The sequence below is a fragment of the Polychytrium aggregatum genome (assembly GCF_025602895.1).
Source record: "Polychytrium aggregatum strain JEL109 chromosome Unknown BJ171scaffold_1, whole genome shotgun sequence".
In the NCBI taxonomy this organism is placed as follows: Eukaryota; Fungi; Chytridiomycota; class Chytridiomycetes; order Polychytriales; genus Polychytrium; species Polychytrium aggregatum.
In genome coordinates, this window is record NW_026516203.1 from 1,171,681 (window position 1) to 1,197,130 (window position 25,450).

Sequence of the window (25,450 nt, forward strand, 5' to 3'; positions counted from 1 at the left end):
GCCCATCTTGCAGGAAGGTAATGTCAGGCTGGTTTGCTCGAGGGATTGGGGGGGGGCGGACGACTGGAGCCGAGGACGACGACGGACGGCGGCGGAGGATCGCGGCGGAGCATGTCCAACCCGTTCCATGACCGGGCGAACCCGGAAAGCCGAGAATAAAAACGAATCGAGCCACAAACCAGAAGATCCAGCACACTCGATCCAGAAAATTTGATCCGGATCGAATTCGGGCTAAAAACCGGGATGATGCAAATTGGTCACGTGTTGACATCCTGTGGGTCACGAGGTGACACAGACCGGCGAGCGAGAACGCCCCTCGCGAGAACGTCGGCCGAGAACGCGCTCTTCTCGGTCGTCCCAAAGTCCATATCCCGTTTTGGGCCTCGCGGTTCCTGGCAACTCGCATCGTCATCATGTTCCCCGACCTTCCCGTCGACCCCGATCGGCCAAAGCTGTTTTTGTCAATATGTAATGCAGATGGATCCGATAGAAGCGAACACCCCGCCGGCAGAGTCATCTCGGGCCATTACCTCAACCATAAGGCAAGCCTCCAATCCTGCTCCTCCCACCGCTTCCTTGTTCTCTTGGCCCACCCAAGTCGCCTGCTAATCGAGTCTCAGTAGGCCCAGGTGATCGTCCCTGTTCCCGAGGGATACGACCAAGATTCTGTTAGGCATGCTTTCGAAGGCTTTGCGCCCTTCTTCTTTTACCGCGCAAGGATTGGCTTGTCGTTCTTTCTTCAACCCGAGATCCTCAAAGCCATCAAGCGAGGTCAGTGCAAGTCCGATCCATGCGCAAACCAGATCCATGTCCTCGGCCCTTCTGATTGATGCCGCCGCAACATCGAGATGTACTTCTATTCGCGTCGAGTTGCAACCTTGCATCATGCTCACGCCTTCCCGCATTCTTTTGTGCCCCCCCCCAAAGGCAGCTTCCGCGCTATGAATCTGGATGCCAAGATCGATGCCAGTGATGTGTTTGCGCTGCTGCCCGATGGTAGGTCCTTGGTTGTCGCCATCTCCGTCGCTCAGAGAGATATGCCGCTGCCTTACGCTTGTCTCGAGCGGGCTGGCCGGCATCCAAGTGTCAAGTTTGGGGTCCTACTTCTGGCTGCTCGGCTCTCGTCCCTCCATCGGACCCAGCGGACAGCCGTCTGACCTTCAATGCCGATATTCTCGCCCCTCACTCGCCCTTCTGGTATCTCCAGGGATACTCGTCCTCAGCGTCGAGAAAGACACATATGAAACCCTGGGTCTGGTTGGGGAACATAGCAGATTCTCCAAGGGACATCGTTTTGGTAGGCTCGCCCGAGTCCAGCACTTCACCTGCATGTTTAGATCTCGTGTCCCGATCATCACGAAGTTTATGCATCCGTGCGGAGTGAGAGTCCAAGTACGCTCAGAGCTGCTCTGCTGTTCCCTATTTATACCATCTTTTTCATCATCCAGTCATCAAGATCGATCTAAAATCCACAAAGTTCAAGCCGGGAAGCAAACTCTATGATCGCGTCGAGTGGTGCTTTACGCACACGCTCACTAGAACGTTTACTTTTGTGATTGCCGCCGTCGAGGAAGGTAAGCGCCACCTCCCTGACTTTGACTAGGGGAACGAACAACTCTGATGACCGAGCCTGACCAGCAACCGGCTTATCATCGTACACCCCGTCAGATGGAGCTCCTATGGATATCGGGTTCCCAGACTCGGCTCACGCACAAAAACTAGAGCCCAAGGTTGAGGTGGAGCTGATTGAAAATGCCGAGGTGCCCTTGTGGACACAGGCCGGCTCTGCCCTCGAAAGCCCCGACGAAAGCGCCAACATCAAGCAGAGTCTGTTGGACCTGCATGAATGGCTTGGCTTGGTTGCCTGTGGCCAGTTGAGGTGAGACATGTAACTCAACCGATAGCGATCGCCGTCGGTGCGCCTGGGAGCCCAGGGAATCAGTAGGTCACGGCCCTCGTAAGTCGGGCACCCGGCCTTTGATGCCTTGATCTCATCCGGAACGTTTGGTATGGCGCTGATATCGATCCATATGCTGGCCTCAGAGTTCTGCATGTCGACCCTTTCATTTCGGTCTATCGACCACCCGAGCCCAATCAACGCGGATCGGTTATGAAATTGACTTGGACGGGCATGCTGGTCGCCGAGAACCTCTTCGAGCTCTCGAGTATTGTCAGGTGGGTAGTTGCCTGTGAACTCGACTGCACCCTCTTCGATATTTCCCAGCCACCACCTCGTTGCTGCATACGGCTTTGCTGTGGCGAGGCAAATTCTTGGAATTGACTGGTTTGTGCATGATCACAGGTCGTTCGCGTCCAAGCACAATAGCTGGGCATCACTATTGGTGTGGGGATTCCGTGACTCCCCTGTCTCGTGGAAGCATGCCGAGCACGGCCACCTGGACTGCGGCGAGAACGACTATGTGATTGCATTTGCCAACGACATGGCCTTCACCTTTCAGGCCCTGGGCTCGCATGACACTTACACCTTCTGAGCCCCTCACGTTGGCTCCGGATACCACCACCGCTACCTTCACATTCAAAAGTTTTCATGGGGCTGTGCATGTTGATTAGCGTAGCTTATTTGGGGATGGTCTGTTTCCACCTGGCAATTAATGAGTCCTTGGGGTACGACCATTCCATCGTCTCCATCATTCGAGCTGGCTTTCGCCTTGCCGAAAATACATGCTCACAGCGACACTCCGGCCGTAACTGTCACTCCGTGAGCTCCAATTCGATGGGTCCAAATGCCACATCTTGCCTTGGCGTGAGTCGGCTTTGGGTCGCGAGCACCAGCACTGCGAATGAACCATCCAGCCAGCCACGTACAATACGGGTGCAATGGCATTAGGCACCCAGCCAGATCCGACGGTCTGCGTCACGTTCGCCTTTATCCTCGAGTGTTCTCATGTGCACTCACCGTGATGAAACGCCTGTGCCGCCACTGAGGGATGCGACAGCGCCGGAATCAGCGCGGAGAAGACTATGCGCTTTGCACCTGCCGGCTTCAGCACCTCCTGGATGTAGGCGAAGAACAGCTCTGTTTCTTCCTCCATCTCGTCAGCCTCGCTGCTGCCTGATTTGTCCGAGTACTCCACATCGAGCAGAGCCGAGCTGTCGTCTGTGCAGGGAATCCTCCGAGTTAATGCGCTGTCTTTTCTTGCTTCGTATTTTCATTGTACTTTTACAGACCGATGGCGCCCACGTCGGCACACCTCAGTACTCGAACGAACCTCCTGGTGAAAACGACAGTTCGTGCAGTGGTGATATATCCCGACTTCGCATCGAAAAGCGTCGAGCGCTTGAGCCGCCTCCCGACGTCCTGCTGGCACTCACAAGTTATATAATCAATGTCGCATGGACCACGGGCAGTGGTGGTGGTGGTGCTCTTGCGACTGAGTGCATCCTAGCCGGCGGCTGCAGGCCAGCTCCGGCCTGGGGTCAATGAAACACACACCTTTCTTTACCCTCACTCATCTTTCGGGAATCAAGGGACATCTTGGAGCGCGGTGAACTCGCAACGGACCCTGTCGACGAGCACTGTTAACAGATGTGGCTATGAAGCAAATGTCAAGCTACATGCACCGCAAGAGCAATCCGGGTTCAGAATACAACCTTCGTTGGGCCGATAGGCGTCGATGTTGTGCCATGGCAGAAGCTCCGCATTGTCAAACAGGGCCTCTGCAGTGCCGTCGGGTTTGCTGTCGAGGGCGTCGTTTTGTCGATACTTTTCCAGATCCCCGGACCATTCCTGAAGAACGAGGGCAAGCGATTCGTTTGCACGTCCTGATCAGCAATCCTGCCATTTGCGCATCGGACTACAACTGGTCACACCCATCTATTCCTCAGTAAGCATAAGCGGAAGCCATACCGATGATGCAGCCTCAGAGCCGATCGCTGCCCAGGATGTGCCTCCTAGCGAGTTCATATGAATGAGTTGCTCATGGCAAATTAGACAATGTAACTACCAGAACCCTCGATCCGGTGGCAGCGACCATGGGCGGCTGCGGATCGCATGTGCTGCATACCAGAGTTGCCACTGCTACCGGTGCCATCAGCGGCATTGCTGGTCTCCCCTCTGTACACATAGTCGGCTATTGTGGGCAAGAATGTTGGTTACTTGGCACAGCCGAGACCCGGTTGATCCACGAGCGGAATGGTTTGACTTCCTACCGTCGATGGTATGAGCGGCCGTGGAGCAGAGTCTGGTACAAAAGTAAGCCAACTCTTGCGGCAGCCCTGCAGTTTGAAAGCATCAGGCAATCAATATTACTTGGGCTTGATCAACGACATTCCATGACAGCACAGTAGCCATTGAGATTCCTCTCAACGGATTCCGCCAAGTGACGGCTGTGTCCGAGATTGCTCCACAACCACCAACCAGACATGGCTCCGCATTCGGCAGCAAGAGCGCGAGCCTCCGTTCTATATCCCTGTTGAATCTGGGGCGTTGTAAAGTCAGTGGTCGAGTGGGTGCGCATACATCGATTCACCAGATTCAACCGACCCTTACCTGCCGCAAGGTACGACCACAATAGTCTCCGATATGGAACCGACGACGGGGCGCATTCGCATCCGGAACATCTATTTGGATCTGGATCTGGGTCTGAAAGTATGCTGCGTGTCATTTCAAGTGCCTTTGGGGGCTTCGCCCCTAGCCCTACACTCGTCTGTCGTTTCGCTGTGCCAGTATTCCTGTATAATCGATTGGCCGACCAGCCGCCTCTCACCTCGGAATCAAAATGGCATCGAGCTCGTCTTCTTGGGTCTGTGCCGAAGCAGTTCAAATCAATCTTGTGTTGATTTGGTGCCTTTTTCCCTGATGCAGCATATCGAGCATGTTCGCCAACAAGTACTTACGAGACTGAGGTGCTTCACTGGCGGAGTTGGCTGGGTCTTCAGGGTCTCTCGGGGCTTCCGGAGGCTCATGGCGGTGCGCCAACACGGTGGCCTGCCGCAAAGCATCTCGCCTTGGCGAATCGACACTGTATCCCGGCCATGGCGTCGGAGACGGCTCGATGTACTGGTTTTGAAAGCGGAGGCGATTGTGTCGAACCAAGGGAGCCGCGTTCTGGCGATCAGATGCGGCAGCGATCGAATTCATCTGGCCGAATTCACATCACCGTCGCCTATGCTCGGGGCTCCCCTCCGTCCTTTCCTTCTCTCCGCAAGAATGCATACCTCGATCCTCTTCCTCTTCTTTGGAGCGGCGTTGTGGTCGGTGTGCTGTAGATCATCAAAGTCAATCAGTGGCAGTGTGTCCTCATGGCCGTCGTCCATCAGAATGTCGTCTTCGAGATCGAGAAGCTTGAGAAAAGACGAGGCACTCCGCTGGGTGGAGCCGGAGTAGTTGCTGGAAATCAAAAGGATAAGAGATCGCAGCACCATGGCTGATGACATTGGTCGCTAACTGGTCCAATCGGCAATTTCTTTGGCCGGCCATCAACCAATAATCTCCTCTCATCCGTTCAAGTATCTCATTCGTCGAGCTGTCAACAGAACCGAGCATGTACCTTCTGACACTAACGTCCGATGAGCTGAGATTGATGCTGGACGAAACCAGTGTTGAGGTGTGCACCGCGATCAAAGCTGGTGCAAGATCCAGGTCGGAGAGGTTTGCAGTGTCCACAGAGGCCTGTCGCCCAACTTCTGTCGGTCGACTGGACCCGATTACCGACTGTTCGGTCGCACGTTCATCTCGAGGCTTCTCCAGCCATCCGCCCGAGTATCCGATTCCGCTCTGTCGCCGCTAAGTTAGTCTTGTCCAGGGGTGACGGTGGCGGCTGCAGCTGGTGGGTGCAGCTGGTGGGTGCAGCTGGTGGGTGAACGTACCTGAAGCAAGAGGGACTCTTCATCAAGCAGACCCTCATCGCCGGCGGTTGGCATGGCCAGTGTGATGGTAGCGACGCTGCGAAAGGTGGTTGGAAGGATGAGGACGATCGTTATTAGAGACGAGGAGTCATTGACCCGACTGAAGGTGACGATGTTGCAGATGTTGTACCGCGCGAATTCGATGGACATGTTGATCTGGTCCGAGCTTGCCAGCGCCAACGAAGACTTGAGCCTCCCGAGGGTGACTTGGACCTCCTCTATCACTCCCAGAACGCAAAACGAGCAAGTCAGAGCATCAGCTTGCGCCAGGACTCGAAACCGATAACCGAGCCATCGGATCGGGTCCCGATTCTGCAGACATACTCTGAAAGTAGCAAAATTGTTCTTCGTAGACGCGTATCACTCCCATCATCAAGTGCGAACTGTGTGGTGGTGCTATGAAGTCAGACAAGGGACCGGTATCCTCGGCCCTGATTGACGACTGCATACGGGGCTCGGCGCCAGGGCAGCTACTCACGCAAGGCGAAGCGCCAAAGGTTCCGGCGGTTCGATCAAATAGCGACTGACAGATTGAGTCAGTTGGCGGATGCGATAGGCCGCGATGAAAGTGTGGGTCGATCGGTCGGATGGATGGAGCGATGGAGTGATGGATGGGTAAATGGATGGAGCGATGGATGGAGCGATACCACCACATGAGCGGTGGGAGTAGCAGCTCACCATGTCCTTTGGATGTTGACTGTCGACAGCTCTCGTTTGGATATTTTCTTGGCTGAGGAACGGGTTCCGAGTGTGGCAGCGATCCTGCAAACAGGCAGTTTGTCAGTCAAATCAAGGTGGAACCGACATTGCCGAGCCACCCTCATGAGAAACAGGAAGCGGAGGAGGAGGGGGGAAGGAGAAGGCAAGCCCTCAGAACCAAAGAAAAAGCGCTGCAACCGAGATGAAGGGGATATCCGTGCTCCTCTTGTGGATACCAGACGATGCCAATGCCGGAGACATGGCGGTTTGCAAGGATCTCGTATGGATAGAACATGATCAGGATTCTCCAGGAAGAGCCAGCGCCTTCGCATCCCTTCGAGGTGGCTGCCGCCGGCTATATAGCCATGGACGGAACGAGGCCGAGGCGGGAGGTGGGGAACATAGCTCCTCGAGGCAATGACATGAATGCTGCCTTTGACGTTGACACCGGCGCTGGTGTCAACCAGCAATGCGCTGGGCCGTGGGAACGGATCGAGCGGGAATGGCGGTCGCTCACGTGCCAAGGAAGGCCGACCATCGATGCTGATCGGCAGGACTCAGACTTAGGTAGTCGCGGCCTCTGAATCCACCCAAGCTCCCCGCCCTCCCATCCTGATCTGACCAGCGCCTCTCAACAGGGCCGTATTGCGTCACCCGTCGGCCGTCACCCGTCAAGTGCACGTAAACGCTACCAACCCGCCGGACGCCATGTCGGGTAGGTCCGCTGCTCCAGCATGATCCCCAGACGCGGGACCTGGACGAAGGCAATCGACCAAATCGTCCTCCCTCCCCACCACGCACTGTGGAGAACGGTGTCCGGCGGAGGCATGTCCGTTCGTGCTTGTTACCGGCCTCGACAACGACCCGCCATAGAATCGCTGTGTTTTTTCTGCCGGCCGTCTGAATTCGATATGGCAAAGCTGATGAGAGGCGAGCCTGCAGCCGAAAGAGCGAGGAAGCCTTGTGGGGCATCAGCGCGCGAGACCACCGACCACAGGCTGGCATCGTCGCCGGATTCACACGGGAAAGGGATTCATATCAGAGAGCCGCGCTCGATCAGAGATGTGGTGGAGCTCGGCTCGACGTCGATATAAACTGCAAGCCGGAAACGCCGCGTCGCCTGTCATCCGTCTCATGGTCATCCAAATGATCTGCCCTCTCTACCAGAAATCGAGGAGTTTGACGAGCAATTCCAGGAGCTCGTCGACAGCATAAAAAGCGTCTTGGACTCGGAGATCTCCAAGCTGCGCGGCCAGGAGCGAATCGAGGTACGTGTGAATCGTCAGTGGCATCTTGGAGCAATCTGGCGGAGGGTCGCTATTCAAAGGCATCACCAGGTTTACTTGAATCCGGAGTCAGTGATGGAGAAGGCGGGATGCGCTGTCTCAGCCATAGTTGGGATCTGTGCCGATGGAGGGCTCCCATGAGACAGAATACTTCAGAACTGGAAGCACGGCAGAAGAAGGAGGGAGGACATAGTGGATAATAACAAAGGTGCCCTTCCCTCGATGAGCACAGAAATGCAGCTATCTGAAGAACAGACTCACACGAGCACGCCAGGTACATCGCTCCATCATGGTTGAGATCCGACAACTGCCCGCCGAGCAGGCCGAGGAATGGAAGACCAAGGCTGGATCATACGATACGCTCATGTCCAAACTGGCCCAAGACATTGAATGGGCCGAGACAAGCGCCGCCAAGGACGACAAGAAGAAAGGTACAGATAGAGTGAAAGGGGGGGGAGAGAGTACCGGGAAATGTGTGATTCTGGCCGGGGTGGAGAGCAGCCACAGGACGATAGGGACTCGGAAGACCCATCGGGCCTTGAACGCTGATGTCTTATGCCTATCTATCAGCCGTCGATGACATGACTACCAAAGAGATCACACAGCAGGCGATGGCGCTGCAAGAAAAGACCCATCAGTCGGCCACGAATGCTCTGCGGAGAGTTGAGGAAACCATTCAGGTGAGCACTCCAATCCGTCTCCAGAGCCGCTACCCGCGGAGTCTGCTGCCAAAAAACTGCTGATGGCTCCGTGCTCCGCGACAAACCCATGTGGAAGCACTGATTCGAGATCGTTTTCAGGTCGCCGTGGAAACCAGTACCGAGATCAAGCGGCAGGGAGAGCAGATCAACAAGATCTCCGACGACGTCGATCAGGTCGAAGATAACTTGAGGCGCGCTGACAAGCAGCTCAAGGCATTCATCAGGTACGAGTCTGTGTGTGGTCGATCCGAGACGCTGTGTGAGATCGGCGGCCGGCCGAGAAGATAGGCCAACGCCCGACAGTCCAATGCCCGATCTCGGATTCCTAACTTCAATGCATGCCTGTTTTGCTGCTGGCGATACTTGAACGGTGAATGTCTCATCCTGCTAGACGGATGGCCACGGACAAGATCTTCATGGTGTTTATCTTCCTGATTGTGATCGGCATCATTGCTGCCATTGTGCTGTATGTCCTCAAGTCGAAAGGGCTGCTATCGGGGATTTGACGGCTACGCTTTGAGTTTCGTTTGTGCTGTCTCTCTCTCTTGTTCTTCCCTGCCTGCATTGCTCTTCTTTCTTCGGTCTGGTTCGGAAAGTCCCCGGCTGTCGCCCCTGCTGTATCGCAGCCGGTACTCCGTGATGGTGTGTTCTCTTTTTTGTACCTGCGTCAGAGCGAGACCCAGCTTCGCTGTTGGGATATCAGACCCATTGGTAGCCCGCCCTATTCGACGCAGTTGACCTGGAAACACGATCTGCTTGATTGCATTCGCTGTGGATCCAGTGCAGCAGGGTCAAGTCCCACAGTCCGCCGTGGATCGCAGCCTCCTCACCCGACCTCTCTCCATCCACCAATCTTGGCACACGTGAGCCTCGAATCTGATTGAGGACGTCAGAGCCTGGCGATGTGCGCTTGGATGGAGTGTCAACACAATGGTCTTGCTTTGCCGCAGTGGGGGATTTGCCAGCCGAATGATGTCGATGCACAGGGAAGCAGGAGGGCGCCGGGGATTTCTTTTGGGACTTGCTCGTCGCCCTGCAGCACTCGAGCATTCTCTCTCCTGCTCCAGTATACTTTCTCCAAATCCCAAATCCCAAACAGCCTTGAGCGCTCCGTTGTCGTCGGTAAGCTTGGAGCATATCGCTCGCATATCGCTCGCATATCGCTCGCATATCGAGTGAGGATGGTGCCTGGTTTCGCAGAGCTGCTTTCCCACACCTTTCTTGATCAAGCCATACTCCTCGACTCGGCTGGGCCAGTGCAACAGCGCTCACTCTAACGGTGTCGAATCCTTCGGACGACAGGAACGTCACAGTAACTTTTGCAAGACCGACCCGGTGCTATAGAACCTACATCCTTCGGTCCATTCGCGGCATTCACCCAAACTCGACCCGACCTGTTGCATCCCCACACCCCCTATCTCTCCAATAATCCAGCTCATGCCTTACAGCCTGAGAACCCGGAAGGTCAAGGAGGACGCCCAGGTCCTCCACAAGGGCGTCGTCAACGAAATCAACACCTTGGGGGACAATGTCAAGTCCCGAGTCAGCAAGCGAGCCAGCCCCAAGACAGCTGCTCCGAAGGAAGGCAAGCCTGCGAAAGAACATGCGTCTCTGAGTAAAGTGCAGGGCGCCCGTGTCAAGAAAGCGGCCTCTGGAACCAAGAGCGCGGGCAGCAAGCAGTTGCCCGAGAAGCTACACTCGCGGGTCATGAAGCAAATCCAGCAGCTGTCTGAGACCAAGCCCTCGATGGTGGTCCAGAAGCAAAAGATCCTGCAAGGCCATGCGGCGGTGGTGGCCCAGGTCAACAAACGCGGCATCAACGCAGCCATCCAGCAGCTGGGCTCGAATCCCATCAAGCGGGTTGCCAAGAACTATCTCAAGCTGGGGGTGTCTGCCGGTAGCGGCATCGCCAAGAGAAGACCGCCTGTGCACCACCGCTTCCCGGCCAAGGTGACCGAAGGCTCGATTGACGCGCAGAAAAAGATCCTCTTTGGCGAGCTCCAGCGGCTTGCCAGCGACGGCACTCCGAGCGAAATCGTTGCCAAGAGGAATGTTGCCGAGGCCAAGAAGGCCGTCAACGCGCAGGTGGGCTGGGTGTTGATGTGCGAGATGGCTGGGCAGCGCGACTTGGATTTGGATATATGGTGGGGTGGGATCGTCATGCTGGACTTGACAGGACCGTCGACGACGCTGCTTGCTGACGCAGATGGCTATGCGGATGACGTGGAGGCAGATCTTGAAGCGCGCCGTCAACTCGGAAATCAGCAAGCGCGCGGCAAAGTGAGGCGGCACCGCTGCTCACTCAGGAACAGGGTAGGTGCATATCGGGTTGCTGGACCGGTGGTCTGAGGCCCAAGAGAACATGGCGGATCGAGCACAGCATGCGACATGGGCTGGGAGAAGGCCATGGGACCAAGCCAGGGATACGGCGCCGGCAGCGCAGCGGGGCCATGAGCGATTGCTGTCCGCAGCCATCCCCGGATATCCCCGGACCATTGCAGGCCATGGCGGACAGCATGACTCACCATAAGCGGCACCTTCGCCGCCCATCGCGGGCAGCAAAGGCCAGGCCACAGGTCGATGTCTACTCGCACAGCAACAAACCGCATCCGTTCAGCAACAGCTTTCCATTCCCATGCAAACACAGCACGGCCTGGCCGGAGCCCGGCTGTGCTTGCTCCCATGTCCAAAGGAACAGATTGGCAAACTCAGAATACACCGGGACCCACACAGCACTGGCCGAGACCAGCTCCAGCACGGCCCTGAGCGGGGCGATGGCCGTGTGGAGATGGGTGCGGGGCCGAAGGACATTGTGTCGACGACCAACCCAGCTCGATCCTGCCCAGCTTGGTCGAGCTCGATCGAGCTTGGTCGAGCTTGGTCGAGCTTGGTCCAGCCCAGCCAGCCGATCTCGAGATAAGCAGCGACAAGGCGGCACAAGCCGGGGGGCAACGTGACCGCCAGGCGCGTCTTGGGCGAACACAGGCCACGATCGCGGCGCGCGGCAGTGTGGCCGTGGGATGCTGCGAGCGGACGGGGCGGTGCTGCAATGCGACAGACGGCGTGGTGCAAGACGGCACTGAGGACGGTGACAAGGGATGCGTTGGATGGCATGGGGGGGGGAGATGCGGCTTGGAGGGTCGGTCGTGCTGGAGGAGAGAGATGGAAGAGGAGAGTCGATGGAGCAAACTCGATCCAGCAGAGCCGATCCAGCAGCGTCGATTCAGCACGCCAAGCACGACGGGGTCAGATGCGACGGGGCCGAGTGCGACGGGGTCAGAATGCGATCCGTCCAAGCGCGGCGGGGCCAGAGCCACCAGCAATCCCAGAGGGAGCGCCACTGTCCGTGTGGTGCGCTGAAAGGCTTGTTGGCCGCCGTTGTGGGGTTCTGTTGCTGTGAGCGAAGCCTTGTCCAGTGTGTTTGCACTTGCCAAAGCCCAAGGGGACCTCTCGGTCGATAACTGCCCACAACCATCGCATTTAACCCATCACATCGCATTCAACACATCACATCGCATTCAACACATCACATCGCATTCAACCCATCACATCGCATTCAACACATCGCACCCCATCACATTGAATACATCACACCCATCGCATCACACCCACCACATCTGTCCACTCACCTGCGGCCGCACCACACTCGCACCACACTCGCGAGATAGCGTTCGTGGGCCCCTTGTCGACCTGGGCTTATCGCCTGGCCATGGCCAACCCGCAACCCGTTCTGCGCTGTCTCTGTGCCGCCCTCCCCCGCGCCGCTTTCGTTGGGGGCAAGCCGTTCCCCAGATCCGCCGACCACACGATCGACCGCCGCCCGCGCGATTGATGACTGGCTGCGCGACGACCTGTCGTCCCCCCTTGCCGTCCCCAGCAGTATAAAAAGCCACCGGGCGAGCCACCCTCCTGCCGACCCACTCGATCCCCCCAACCCTCCCGCCATGTCCATCGAAGAAGCCGTTACCGAATCTGCCCCCATCTTCCCTCCCCCCGAGCGGTTCCAGCAGGGCGAGGTCCCCGTTCCCCACATCAACTCTCTCGAGCAGTACAAGGAGCTGCACGAGGAGTCTGTCAAGAACCCGACTGCTTTCTGGGGCAGGGTACGTTCTCCACATCGCCATCGCCATCGCCATCGCCATCGCCATCGCCATCGCCATCGCCATCGCCATCGCCATCGCCAACACCCAACCCGGCGTCTGCCAATCGGTGGCGTCCGTGTCGGTGTCTTGGCTTCTGGTCCTGGCACATTGTCTGACACTTTGTCCTTTGACTTTGTACCCACACCCTTTCTCGGGCACGGCTTTCCTCTGCAGGTCGCCAAGGAGCTCCTGCACTGGTACCGACCCTTCACCCAGGTCAACTACGGGTAAGTCTCATGTTTGGATCGTGCGTGTGCTGTCAAGCGATTTGTTGCGTTTGTCGTTGCACTCGTCATTGCGCTCGTGTCTGCTTTTCCTTCCTCCTCTCCATCGGCTTCGTTGTGCTCTGCACGGAATAGTCCTTTGGGCAGCCCGCCACACCATCATGCTTATCTACTTTGTCCTTTGTTTCCAGCGGTTTCGTCGATGGCGATGTCCAGTGGTTCAGCGATGGCCAGCTCAACGTTGCCTACAACTGCGTTGATCGCCACGCTTTCGCCAACCCCGACAAGGTTGGTTGCGCCTGACGGCCCGCTTTTCTGCTCTGTTTTCTGCTTTCCTGCTTTCCTGCTTTCCTGCTTTCCTGCTTCTACCTGGCTCTCGGCAGAATCTGCGTGGGCTGATCTGTTCAGCTTTTCGAGCTGCCGATTTCTCCTTCTGGCCGTGGCTATACCGTAGCCATGCTAACATTTTCCGTTTCTCCTCCCCTGCGTCGTTCGATAGGTCGCCATCATCTGGGAGTCTGACGAGCCCGGACAGGGTGAGAAGATCACCTACCGCCAGCTCTACCAGGAGGTCGGCAAGTTCGCCAACGTCTTGAAGAAGTACAAGGTCCGCAAGGGCGACACCGTCTGCATCTATATGCCCATGGTCCCCGAGGCTGCCTATGCCATGCTGGCCTGTGCCCGTATCGGCGCTGTCCACTCTGTCGTCTTTGCCGGCTTCTCTGCCGATGCCCTCCGCGACCGTATCCAGGACGCTGGATGCAAGATCCTCGTCACTGCTGACCAGGGCAAGCGTGGTGGCAAGTCCATCGGCCTCAAGGTCATCGCCGACCAGGCTCTGGCCGACTGTCCCTCCATCGAGGTATGTACCTCTTTCTGCGGTATCCTTCGTACCCTCCCTCCCCCTCAACCCGCTGCGCGCGGCTGCTTCCCCCCACACAGTCCCCGGCGAGTTCGTGGACAATGTACCCAGTCTTTTCCCCTTCCATTCACCGGCTTGTCTCTGAGCACCGCACTCCACCGTCCTCCTCCAAAAACAATCACTGACCTGCTGTCTCCGCCCTCTGCGGTCTCCAGAAAGTCATCGTCTACCAGCGTACCGGTGATATCTCGGTGCCCTTCAGCTCCCCTCGCGATGTCTGGTGGCACGAGGAGGTCGACAACCAGTCGCCCGTCTGCCCCGCCGAGACCATGAACGCCGAGGATCCCCTCTTTATGCTCTACACCTCGGGCTCCACTGGCAAGCCCAAGGGTGTCGTCCACACCACCGCCGGCTACCTGCTCGGCGCCACCGCCACCGTCAAGTACATCTTTGACCTCCACGAGAACGACCGCTTCGGCTGCATGGCCGATGTCGGATGGATCACTGGCCACTCGTACATTGTCTACGGCCCCCTCTCCAACGGCATCACCACCGTCATCTTCGAGTCCATCCCCACCTACCCCACCCCCAGCCGCTACTGGCAGCTCATTGACGACCACCAGCTCACCCAGTTCTACACCGCCCCCACCGCCATCCGCGCCCTCCGCCGCCTTGGCGACGAGCACGTCGAGCCCTACAAGCTGGACTCGCTCCGTGTCCTCGGCTCTGTCGGTGAGCCCATCAACCCTGAGGCCTGGCTGTGGTACCACAAGGTCATTGGCCGCGAGCGCTGCGCCATCGTCGACACCTACTGGCAGACCGAGACCGGCTCCATCATCGTCACTCCCCTGCCCGGTGCCATCGCCACCAAGCCCGGCTCTGCCACCCTTCCCTTTTTTGGCATCGACCTGGCCGTCCTCGATCCCACCACTGGCCAGGAGCTCCTCGGCAACGACGTCACCGGTGTCCTGGCCATCCGCCAGCCCTTCCCCTCGATTGCCCGCACTGTCTACGACAACCACATCCGCTACCTTGATACCTACATGAAGCCCTATCACAAGTACTACTTCACCGGCGACGGTGTGACCCGCGATGCCGACGGCTACTACTGGATCCGCGGCCGTGTCGACGACGTCATCAACGTCTCGGGCCACCGTCTCTCGACCGCCGAAATCGAGTCTGCCCTCATTCTGCACCCCGCCTGCGCCGAGGCTGCCGTCGTTGGCATCAATGACGACGTCACCGGCCAGGCCATCGTCTGCTTCGCCTCGCTCAAGTCGCACCACGCCGACGAGACCGCCATCACCAAGGCCTTTGTTGCCCAGATCCGCACCCACATCGGTCCCTTTGCCACCCCCAAGCGCATCGTCATCACCCCGGAGCTTCCCAAGACTCGCTCCGGCAAGATCATGCGCCGCATTCTGAGAAAGGTTGCTGGCCAGGAAGTCACCCTTGCCGATCTCGAGGACGAGGATGGTCTCCGCAACAAGCTTGGCGATCTGTCCACCCTGGCTGATCCCTCCATCGTCCCCACCCTCATCAAGAAGGTTGCTGGACGCCAGTAAACTGTCGTCTGTTTCGTTTTCCCTCCTCTCCCCCTCCTCCTCCTCCTCCCATCCATGGGCTCGATTGGCCAACTGCGGGGGGCAAAAACCATCCAGGAAGATGATCTTTGCGTATGCGCGGCCGGCTCTGAGCCCCCTTTCTTCTCAGAACACATTCCCTGCTCTCTGCCTTTGAGTGTCTCATTTGACGTTTGCCCTTCTGAATAATGATGTCCGTCCCCTCTTTCTCCCTCCCCCAAAGGCGGATCTGCTGTAAAGTACAATACAGCCTGTACAAAATTACTTCCAGAATCAACTTTCCCTTGATGTGATCGTCTCTGCCGCGTGGATGAGAGGTGTGCGGTGCGGTGGAGACGATTCAGCTCGTTCGGAACGAAACGGGGACAGTGCGTCTGCATGTTCCTCAGCAATCCGCAGGCCGTGGGATTGCATTGCTATCTTTGATCTCCTGTCTCCTGTGGCAAAGAACGATGGGTCTCCACAATCATGATCCCGAATCGGCCCGCCATCCATATCGAAAATGACCACCCATTTCCATCACTCGCGTCCATTCGCCTCTGCACTCTCACCCGCTTCGTCCAATCGCTTCAAGCAATCTCCAATGGCCCAAGCTTCACGCCCCAAGATCCCGATCGCCGTCCCGTCGCAAGGAAAGATCTTTGTGAGCGCTCCCCAAGAGGATATCCATCCTGTTGTGATCACAGGCACCCCAGGATCCGCCATCCCAACCAGCACCCCTCGCGCATCGCGTCCGGCAGGAAACACTCCGTTGGTTCTCTGCAAGCCCAAGCTGCTGGCGCTCAAATCGCACCATTTGATCTTCCTGGAGACGATGGCGACGCAGCTCCCAGATCAGCTGGCCTGTTCGTCGGGTGTCTCGGCCGAGCATTGTGATCACAGGCCCTCGGCCACCGCGGCCCAAGATGGAGCCCAGCCAGCGGCATCCACGGCCGTCGACTATCTCGCGATTGGATAAGCAGAGACTTACCCGACCCAATTATTCGCGAGTACACTCCTCGAAGAGATCGACGGCAATGTCGCAACCCTTGCCAACGATCGAATATATTGCATTTATACCGATATTCATTTGAGAAACACCACCACCACAACAACAACAACAACAACAACCACATTCTCTCGGCTTCCGCCGCTGTTGCCTCACAGTCGAATGCTACTTCCACGGACCTCACATGACCGCGCTGTCTCCTGGACTACTGTTCGGGACTGGCCCAACACCTCCAGTTCATGAGAAACTCAGGAGCCGGGTGATTTTCATGATCTCTGCCACAGTCCGGGTCCACACGGCCGACACCTGCTCGATCTTGGAGGCCTCGTCTTCAGGTGGCATGCACGCCAGGGTGTGGTAGACGCTGGAGTGGAGCTGTCGCCGAATGTTTGTCAGTGTCGGGCTTGTCGATTGCATGCAGGCAGCACTTGCATGGCCAAGCACAACCAAGTCCGCTGGCGTCTTCATCTCCGCTCACCTCCCCCCCCCTCCTCCACAGGCACACTCCCTTTCCTCATCGTCCGGTAGTGCCCGCCGGCTCAGCTCTTGCATACCGTCATGTTCTCGCGGGCCTCAGCATTGAACTTGACGTCCTCGGTGATCTCGGTCTCCTTGGTAACATACGCGATGGTCTTTGCCGCCTCGTCGATCGTGAAGGTCGAGTCGTGAACAACGCTCCACCAAGACACCTTTGTCCAGAGCCAACGGAGAGGCGAGTCAGTCAAGGTGTCGATCGACGAGGGACCTCTTGGAAATGGGAGGAAGCCCCAACCAAGCCAGCTACTAGAGCCCGCCTCCACTCGATGCCACTTGCTCTGTTGGCTACTCGGCGAGTTATCAGCTGTGCGCTTCAGAGTGCTCATGCTCTACCTCGGGATCTTCGGAATCAAACGACTTGGGATCACTGCAAACGTGTGCGCGGAAGGCGATCTTTGACGGCGGTAGATGTCGATTGCCCGAGGAGCGTCGAAACACAAAGCACGGCTGGCAAAGGCTGATGCCAAGGAGACAGTCTTCCTCCGGATCAGGATTCTATCATCCATCACAAGTCAGTATGCGGTGGAAGGAGGGAGGGAGGGACTCGCTCCGGCTTGCATTACAGCTTCTGGGCGTTCCCGTTCACACGGAGCCGACTAATGCTGTGCTGTCGAATCTGCATTGGATCCCGCAGCCCTTACCTTCAAGATCAGGTCTTCAATGTCCACGCCCTTCATCTTCTTTGGCGCGCGAAAGTTGAGCCCGTAGTGCAGCAGTTTCTGAGCAAAGTCGCACACTCCGCTGTCAGCAGCAATCTCCCAAGCACATGTGTTGTTGATGGACAGAGACGAAACTTTCTCCGCTTTGATCCGCCATCGCTCTTGCAGCCCTGGCAGTGCAGGTGCAGGTGCAGGTGCAGGTGCACTCACCTTGAACAACAGCTCTGGCGGATACCACTTGTCCAGAAACTCCTTCTCCATAAATGGCTTCATCGGAGCCACAAACCGGCACTCGCCCTCGCCAATCTCAATCTCAGCCTCGTTCTCCTTGCCTCGAATCCAGAGAGTGGACCGGTTCTTGGTCGGGGAGGGCTTCATCAGCCAATCTTGCAAAGGAAACTCAGAGTACAACCCCTATGTTGTCGCAGTCGATTGGCGTCATTGAGTCTGCCCTCCTGTGAGCATCCTTCGTAAGCATTGCAGCACTTGCCTGAATCAGAGCCGTTGGGCGAAAGTGGAGAGTTCGGAACTTGACCTGGCCCAAGTCTACGCCATGGGAGCCAACAATACCACCACCCACCACCCCGAGCACAGCGACAGTTAGCCAATGCGATGGGTCCGCGGATTTGCTGATAATCGTATCAACTCAGTCCCGGTGGATCTCGGTTTGTATTCCACCAGGGCGGCTCCATCTCCCCGGAAGCACATCCATACCAATGTCGATCTCTACGTCCGTGATGTTGTCGTCATCCCACAGCTCGGTGTCTGGGTTCCACGCCATGACCTTGGCCGTTGCAGTGTTGAGAAACATTCCGGGATAGAGCTCATAGGTTACGTGCATCGGCCAGATGGTCAGATCGGCGGCAGAGGCATCCTCTTCCTTCTCGCCCTCCACAATCGGCTTCTTGAATGGATAAACGCAGCGATAGAGACTCCCCTCGCTCGACAGGACTTGAGGTTTCCGGCCCACATAGAGAAGGTGGTTGTGTTTCGGGCAGTGACAGTCATGGCCCGGAACAGATCCGAATATGGGTGCAGAGCAGGACCATGGAGTGGATGAATACTGTCGTTAGCAGGGGCAGCGTGCCGCTATAAATCGCCTGTCATCAAATGCATCCAACTCAAGCGCTGCATCGCCAATTTCCGTGACCAGCAAATACCGTCGCCCCCTCTATTGTGTACGAAGGCCGATTCTCTCATCAACCAATAATCCCGCGGCGCATAATCCCGCCAGACACTGCATCGTTCTCCCTTCCATGCTGAGCATCAAACTCACTTGGTCGGATACACCAGGAGCCCAGTGACTTTGCCGAATCGGGCATCTCGGCAAGGTCAAAGTACAGCACGCCGCCAACGACTGATAGCTGCTGTTTCTCCGACTGTGTCTCGTACGGACTAGCACAGGTCGTGCTCTGCTCCAGAAGCATACGAATAGCCACGTTGGCCAGGGCCAGGGGCTTGGGCAGTGTCGACGACAAGCTTTTGTCACGAAACTCGACCGATTTGAATCTGCGACATGGTGCCCCGAATGTCCGCGGCATAAGTTACAGCAATATGGACTCCTTGACACGCCCTTTGTTTGATGCTAGTATCTCTTGATGATAGATCTTTCCCTGCCTCGACGCGAACTGTAAGTCTCACGGGGGGGGGTGGAATGCTTACCTTGGGTTCTTGGTCATGTTGCCCCAGATGCCGATGGAATAGTTCTCGGTGCTGCTGGAGAACTCAAAGTTCTCATTGGGCTCGCGTTTGAAGTAGTCGATGTGCTATGTATACCGACCAAGAAGCAGTATTGCCGATATTAGTGGAACCGTGGGCAATGGGATTCGAAGTCATGCACTGGGCCATGGCTTCTTGCGGTGGCAGCGGTGGTGGTGGCTTCGACTTGCCGGCATCGCCCGGATGCAGCCGCCGAGAGTCGCTGTTGCTCCCACCGAATTCATAAACACATCCAAAGTACCCGTGCGCTATCACACTGCGCTTGCTCTCTGGAATGTCCAGAGCAGATATCTTGCACCTCGCTTACCTGCAGGATTTGCGCGGTCATAAAGTCCCACTTGGTATTGATCAACTCTCGGAGCCGGGCTAAGTGGTTCTTCATTTGCTCGACCGTGTTCTCGGGCTTGGACGTGTGCATCGTACAAATGAAGTACTCGATTTTGGAGCACAGCTATTGCAACGGCAAGAGCGAATTATGGGGGTCGTGCACCGAGAATTGAGCCAGCGCCTGATGGGCAGGTGGCGGTCTCGGAAGAAGCACCGCGGAGATGACACAGCTTCCGAGCATGACCTACCAGCTCAACATCTGGCAAGAGCGAGAACAGGGGCTTCAGCGACGCATCGTCCTCCTTCACTAGCTTTTGCTCCCTCAGAATGCTCATATACGAGTTCATATCCTGCTCGTGCAGTGGATCCGGCAGAACACTGCATTCCAAATAGCTGTTCCACTGGTCGAGGTTTGCCCCAGGACAGCTATCGCGTGAGTTACATCCCGGCCTTCCAAGAGCAGGGCAACGGTCCGGAGGTGATGTAAACGCGATCGATGCAGGTAGCGGCTGACCAACCCCTCACCTCCTTCTGGGTGTTGATTTGGTCCATCTGCAGAGTATATTCGCTGTTCTTGGTCTCTCGCACGCGTTGGATATGCTCGGATTCCTCCTGGAGTTTGGGCTCTTCCTACAAAAGCGCCGCGTCTGAGTGTTTATGTATGCCGATCCTCTTGCTGAGACACATCATTTTCGAATGTATGTGTACTGTGAATTGCATGTCGCATTCGGCCACCTGGCCTTACCTGGTGAAAGAGCTGCTCGAGTGCCTCGCGCTGCTTCTGCTCCCGCTGCTCCTTCTCGCGCTTGGCTCGCAGCTCACTCGCTTTTTGCTCTGCAGACGATAGACAGAGTGTCAGAATTGCACTACAGATCTGTCGACATTATTCCGTCGGAATGTGCGTCGCCATTCAATCAGCAGCGCTCCTACCTTCTTCGGCAAGCCGTCTTTGCTCCTCGAGCTCGCGTTCTGTGGTGGCCGGGATTGTCAGCAACGTTGTCACGACGACGGCCCTGCATCATGACCGAAAGAGCTCCAGCCGCGCTTGCGATCGGAACTCACCCTTCTCGGCTTCCTTCTTCCCCTTCTTTCCCTTCTTTCCCTTCGGCGGCATCGCTGTGTGTGTCGGGCAGTCCGTCGGCAAGATGCGCCCCAGAGGCCGACGGCCATGATGCCTGGCTTCTCGGTGCCTGGCAGCGTGCCGGTCACCTGAGCGTCCATCCCGGCATCACCGTCCTGTCTTCGCGCCTGTCCGGCCCGGCTTGCAGTTCCCAGATTCCCCTGTTCGGCCCACCGAGCCAGATCGCCCGCAGACAGCCGCCCCCTCTGTTGCTGCCTCTTCCCTTGCTGGGTCCGCACCGCACCGCACTGCTCGAATAGAGTCCGTGCCTGCCTGTCCCTCCGCAGCCCGTGTAGCTCCGGAACCACCACCATCCAAGTGCGCTCTCCATCCGGACCGATGAAGAAGACACCACGCCATAATCTCTACGTCCCGAAGCATCGCCGAAAAGAAGCGAGCGATGGCGAGGAGCGCCCAGGCGAACCGGTAGGCATCCCTATAGCGCAGCAGGCTATAGACAGGCTCTCTGGGTGACTCGGCATCTTGGCCAGGCAATGTCATTCGGCCGTCACAAAGCCAGCGACTGCCTCTTGCCAAGAACGTCTCTCTCGGAGGCGTCGTTTGCCAGCCGTCCGCAATGAGAGGAGCAATCTCCGTCACTAAAATACCGAAACGCCGGCATCTCTGACGCTGCTTGACTCTGCCTCGACAAAGCCGTCGGCCTCCGATGCTGAGGCATGCCAGGCGGATGAGGCTGGCGACCCCGCCATCGCCGCCGACGATGGGCTGGCCTTGCCCCAGACTGGCGCTCCGTCCAAATCAACAGCAACAGGATCGAGCGCTGAGCCTGTCCGGCGGGGACGGGGCAACTTCAAAGCCAACTTCACATCCACCACGACCGCGTCTGCTTCCAAGCTGCTCACGAAGGAGGAGCAGACCGTCCGTGTATATCCCGACAACACCAAGAGTGGCAGCGGCTACAGCAAGAAAACGAAGCGAGACCCCCGGACGCCGGAAAAGAGTACGTGAACGAGTCACACCTCCTCTGGAACCATTGTCGATCTGTTTCTGCTCATCCCAGCCGTTGGTCACGCAAGTGCATGGCCAAAGTACTCCAGGCAATCCCGTTTGGCTCGGCCCCGGGATAGCCGTTGGTGCCTGCATCGCGACCTTGGACTTTGAGGACAGTGTCGGCCTATTTCGGCTGGTATCGATCTGCGCTGACTCCAGTCTTGCCCGGGCATATAGACACCGAAGTCGACCAACTCGCCGAGATCACGGCCACCAAGCTCTCGCTCGGTGAAAGCGCTCAACCGACCGACGCGACAAGCGAAATAGCCGGCAAGCCCGACCAGGAGGATCTAGAAGAATGGGAGCTCAACGATGCCGAGATTGCAGTTGCCTCCAAACCCAATACTCGCTCTGCAAGAAAGAAGCCCAGTCCAGAGCCCAGCTACGACGGTGAGACGCAGGCCAATCGCTCGGAGCGCTGTTGCTTGTGTCCGGCTGTGATATCCGCACATATGCTTGGCTCCTGGACTCCGACCGCGAGCATGGCCACCCCCAGAACCTTCAGTTGTCGGCGAGAAAGCTGTGGACTCTCTTGGCCAGATGCCACGTTATTGCGTCCTGGCCACACATTAACTCCACATGATTGGGTTTCTCGATCTCAAATGTGAACCGCTCCTCTCTGGCGGTATTTCTACACTCGCCCCTATTTACCTCTGACAGAACCTAGCGGCCCGACACTGGCGCTCGAGCTCTACGACTTTCCGCCGACGTGGAAGACACACGACATCCACGCAATATTTAGGCAGTTCGAAGATGCCAAGGGAGGATACCGCCTCAAATGGCTCGAGGATACGAAGGCGCTGATCATATTCGGGAATGCCTTGACAGGTCAGTACCCATCGCGACACACGGAGCGCCTCGCAGCGTGCCTGGTTCTGTATCTGTCCTAGATACCGATGCGATCGCCCAAAACTGAAATTGCTCGACCAATGCGTTTCGATGCGCCCAGCGAAAACCGCCTACCTGGAGACGCTTGACCATCCGTTTGTTCGGGTAATAACAAACGGCCGCGAGAATGCAAGCGATGCAAAGGGTGGCAGATGAACAGGACCCTTGAAGTAATCGATTCGCTGTTGAATCCCCGCCCGAACTGCACTCAGGTCAAGCCCTACGAAGGCCGGATTCCGACCGATGGCAGCAGTATGTATACGGCAGACAATGCCGGGCCGTACGCCGGATAATGCTGGGCCATCCGCCAGACTACCTTGGCGCCGGTTTTTGGAGCAGCTTCAGCACTCGTTTCTACGACGCAACAGTGTTCTGATCAGCCGATGATTCGATTGATTCTCCAGATTCCTCACAGCCGCGCCCTGTGACAACTGGTGAGCAGCATGCCATGTCTGCAAGGCGCCTATGCACACGGGCTCATTAACGAGCCGTCGTCGGACGTACGGAATGCGCTGGCGCCACTGGCTTGCTCACCCCGTCCCAACGTCTCGCTCACTTGCAACCGGATCCGTTGCGCATCGCGACTGCACCAGACATGGTTGCTCGGAGGATGATTGCCGGGGCACTGGGGGTGCGCACGGTCCGCAAGACAGCCGAGGAGATGGCCCTCGACAAGCAAAAGCTCCGAGATGCTGAAAGTAAGCCCATCACCGGATTCGTGCTTTGCTTCGGCCTGCTGGATGCGCTGGTGGATGGCCCTGCTGACACCCTTTCACGCAACAGACGAGCGCCGAGCCCAAGCTGCGGCCAAGCTGAAGCGCGAGCGGGAGCTGAACGCTGCCTGGGAGGGCAGTTAATACCTGTTACAATCTTCCCCCCCCCTGCCGCCTGCTCGTTTCGCCGACACTACGTGGGTTCGCTGTCGCCCTGGCAGAACATATCAAGTTTTATCATGTACATACAGCTCAGAGAAGAATAACAACCCCCCGGGACACCCTGTTTTCATAGCTGGCTTGTTTTTTGGTATGGAAATACACACCCATCCATCATCCACAAGGGCCATTCACCTTGCTGAAGCAAGGCATGGGATACACCTCCAGTCTTCGTCGCTCGGGGTTCTCTGGGCATTTTGAGCAGCTTCCTCGCCAGGGTGTACTCGGCCATCAAGTCCAGCGCCCCCAGGCGCGCAGACCAATCGCTGTCCATAGATAAGCCACTCGCTTTGGTCCGCTGCGAACAGTGCAATCGACAGGCGTCCCGTTGCTCCTTCTTGGAGCTGTATCGGAACCCTGGGGTTGAATGACAGCCGCCTCGTTGCCTTGTGGGTCCTGTCACCAACACTTTATTCAGAAAAAACGGGACAATATAGCCGTTTCCATGAACATGTAGTATGTGCTGTGCTTGCGTCAAGCAAAGCCACAAGAAATAAAACAGATCACTTTGGCAGCCTCCGAGTGAAGACCTCCGGTCGCTCTCCGGTCTCCACAATCGACCTGCATACTGTGATCATGTTGCGCGCCGCATTGACGTCGCGATTCCACACTGTCCGGCAGCTGGGATTCTTGCAGCTCCTGACAAAGTGGGAATTCGCAACACTGGGCGCATCGAGTCCTTCCAACCGAACTGGCTCCAGGCACTTGGCGCACACCTGTGAGGTGTTGAACTCGTTCGTCGAGGCCACCTTGACGCTTCCATGATGGTGATTGGGACGGCGTCGGTGGTGCTCGAATTGCTCAAAGTACTGAGCAAACCGCTGCCTCCGAGGGCTGGATGCATAGCCCTTGCCCTGTCGCCATGACGCATTGCCAAAGGCGATCGCCACATCGGTCCGTATTGGGGCGTGCTTCAGGACGGCCTTGCACATCCTGTCGACGGCCACTTGGCGTCTCCTGTGGCCCGTGAAGCGATGGTGACGGGCCTTCTTGCCAAGGTGGAAGTCGAGCTGCACTCGCAGCTCCGGTCGCAGGACATGGGTGAGATGGACCTTGAAAGCCTCCGAGGACGACACCTTGGGCGAGGGGGTGGTCGACATCCAGGTCTCGATGCTGAGTCGATACTTCATGATATTGTGCCACTTGGTGTTGGACGTATGGCCACACATGTGCTGGTAGTGGCCATTCGAGAATGAGACCACCTCGTCTTGGTGGCCCGGTGCTTGGATGACCGCCGTGAAGATGGAGCCGACTCCAGGATCGATGCCAATCCAAGTGGTGCGGTTGGGGTCTGGGTCGCCGATGTGGGCCTGGATACGCTGCTCGGCAGTCGGAGGAGGCTCGATGGTCTCGGTGTGATCGGTTCGAGGCACAAACTTGACGAGACCGATGGTGCATCCAATGCCATCGGTGCTGATCTCGTAGTTGAACAGCTTGTGATTGATATCCCGGTCACGGAAGAGGGAGCTACGCAGCTTGAAGCAACTGCGCCAGAGACGATCCTGGTTGTTGATGCCGTCCTCACCTTCTTCCTTGAGCATGTCCCAGGTGAGGCCAAGGCCCTTCTTTGGACCCAGGAGTTGCCAAAGAGCGACCGTGTCAATCTTGACATACTTGGCCGTGGCAGTGCATAGAGGAACTATCGTGCACACGGCCGGAGGAGTGTCGACGGCGAGCTGCTTGAGTGCCCACTTGAGCCTGGATGCCAGCTTGTTGATCTTGGACTTGGTGGTGCCGAGCTCAGACTTGGCCGTGGTGAACCTCTTGTCGTCGGAGGGAATGCCTTGGGTAGTGAGCTCGTCCAGCTTGGCCTGGCGCTGCAGCTCGGTGACTCGGAGGGCGGGCATGTCACAGTCGATCCACTTGTGGACATTGTCGACCATCTTGTCCCGGGCGAGGATTCT

The 25,450-nt window shown here is 57.2% G+C and overlaps 7 protein-coding genes across 7 annotated transcripts; 5 read left to right on the plus strand and 2 right to left on the minus strand.

The window, feature by feature from the left end:
- The first annotated feature begins 356 nt into the window (after positions 1 to 356).
- Positions 357 to 2,765, plus strand: BJ171DRAFT_8420 (ribonuclease P 40kDa subunit-domain-containing protein). The gene is made up of 8 exons (XM_053115932.1): positions 357 to 542; positions 624 to 771; positions 928 to 996; positions 1,208 to 1,297; positions 1,449 to 1,574; positions 1,669 to 1,879; positions 2,044 to 2,175; positions 2,303 to 2,765. The coding sequence occupies exons 1-8, from the start codon at positions 414 to 416 to the stop codon at positions 2,490 to 2,492; spliced, it is 1,095 nt and encodes a 364-aa protein (XP_052971912.1). The 5' UTR covers positions 357 to 413; the 3' UTR covers positions 2,493 to 2,765.
- BJ171DRAFT_576619 (uncharacterized protein) lies at positions 2,713 to 6,862 on the minus strand (the record flags this gene model as incomplete). The annotated part of the gene is made up of 16 exons (XM_053113762.1): positions 2,713 to 2,795; positions 2,918 to 3,118; positions 3,465 to 3,524; positions 3,613 to 3,748; positions 3,869 to 3,912; positions 4,026 to 4,091; positions 4,171 to 4,236; positions 4,379 to 4,430; positions 4,511 to 4,614; positions 4,858 to 4,948; positions 5,179 to 5,350; positions 5,511 to 5,737; positions 5,830 to 6,086; positions 6,193 to 6,251; positions 6,547 to 6,630; positions 6,804 to 6,862. 16 exons carry the CDS (start codon positions 6,860 to 6,862, stop codon positions 2,713 to 2,715), a joined length of 1,761 nt encoding a protein of 586 aa, XP_052971913.1.
- A 413-nt stretch (positions 6,863 to 7,275) lies between these two features.
- On the plus strand, positions 7,276 to 9,060 carry BJ171DRAFT_557508 (uncharacterized protein; the record flags this gene model as incomplete). Its single annotated transcript, XM_053113094.1, has 6 exons — positions 7,276 to 7,282; positions 7,735 to 7,835; positions 8,086 to 8,284; positions 8,424 to 8,533; positions 8,654 to 8,778; positions 8,946 to 9,060. 6 exons carry the CDS (start codon positions 7,276 to 7,278, stop codon positions 9,058 to 9,060), a joined length of 657 nt encoding a protein of 218 aa, XP_052971914.1.
- A 797-nt stretch (positions 9,061 to 9,857) lies between these two features.
- BJ171DRAFT_8468 (uncharacterized protein) lies at positions 9,858 to 11,046 on the plus strand. Its single transcript, XM_053115946.1, has one exon. It carries the CDS (start codon positions 9,992 to 9,994, stop codon positions 10,901 to 10,903), a length of 912 nt encoding a protein of 303 aa, XP_052971915.1. The 5' UTR covers positions 9,858 to 9,991; the 3' UTR covers positions 10,904 to 11,046.
- Positions 11,047 to 12,471: 1,425 nt separating this feature from the next.
- Positions 12,472 to 15,638, plus strand: BJ171DRAFT_485164 (uncharacterized protein). Its single transcript, XM_053109092.1, has 5 exons — positions 12,472 to 12,657; positions 12,871 to 12,923; positions 13,112 to 13,208; positions 13,420 to 13,782; positions 13,998 to 15,638. The coding sequence occupies exons 1-5, from the start codon at positions 12,499 to 12,501 to the stop codon at positions 15,345 to 15,347; spliced, it is 2,022 nt and encodes a 673-aa protein (XP_052971916.1). The 5' UTR covers positions 12,472 to 12,498; the 3' UTR covers positions 15,348 to 15,638.
- A 753-nt stretch (positions 15,639 to 16,391) lies between these two features.
- Positions 16,392 to 19,238, minus strand: BJ171DRAFT_485169 (uncharacterized protein; the record flags this gene model as incomplete). The annotated part of the gene is made up of 9 exons (XM_053109093.1): positions 19,212 to 19,238; positions 18,826 to 19,058; positions 18,264 to 18,500; positions 18,040 to 18,095; positions 17,760 to 17,963; positions 17,532 to 17,609; positions 17,224 to 17,385; positions 16,908 to 17,042; positions 16,392 to 16,728 (listed from the first exon to the last, which is right to left on the minus strand). Coding segments are annotated over exons 1-9 (1,249 nt in total), but the record flags the coding sequence as incomplete, so codon positions are not given.
- Positions 19,239 to 20,882: 1,644 nt separating this feature from the next.
- Positions 20,883 to 23,667, plus strand: BJ171DRAFT_485171 (uncharacterized protein). The gene is made up of 9 exons (XM_053109094.1): positions 20,883 to 21,141; positions 21,370 to 21,676; positions 21,904 to 22,116; positions 22,387 to 22,554; positions 22,676 to 22,719; positions 22,827 to 22,866; positions 23,019 to 23,048; positions 23,208 to 23,312; positions 23,398 to 23,667. Exons 1-9 carry the CDS (start codon positions 21,055 to 21,057, stop codon positions 23,469 to 23,471), a joined length of 1,068 nt encoding a protein of 355 aa, XP_052971918.1. The 5' UTR covers positions 20,883 to 21,054; the 3' UTR covers positions 23,472 to 23,667.
- The last annotated feature ends 1,783 nt before the right edge of the window (positions 23,668 to 25,450 follow it).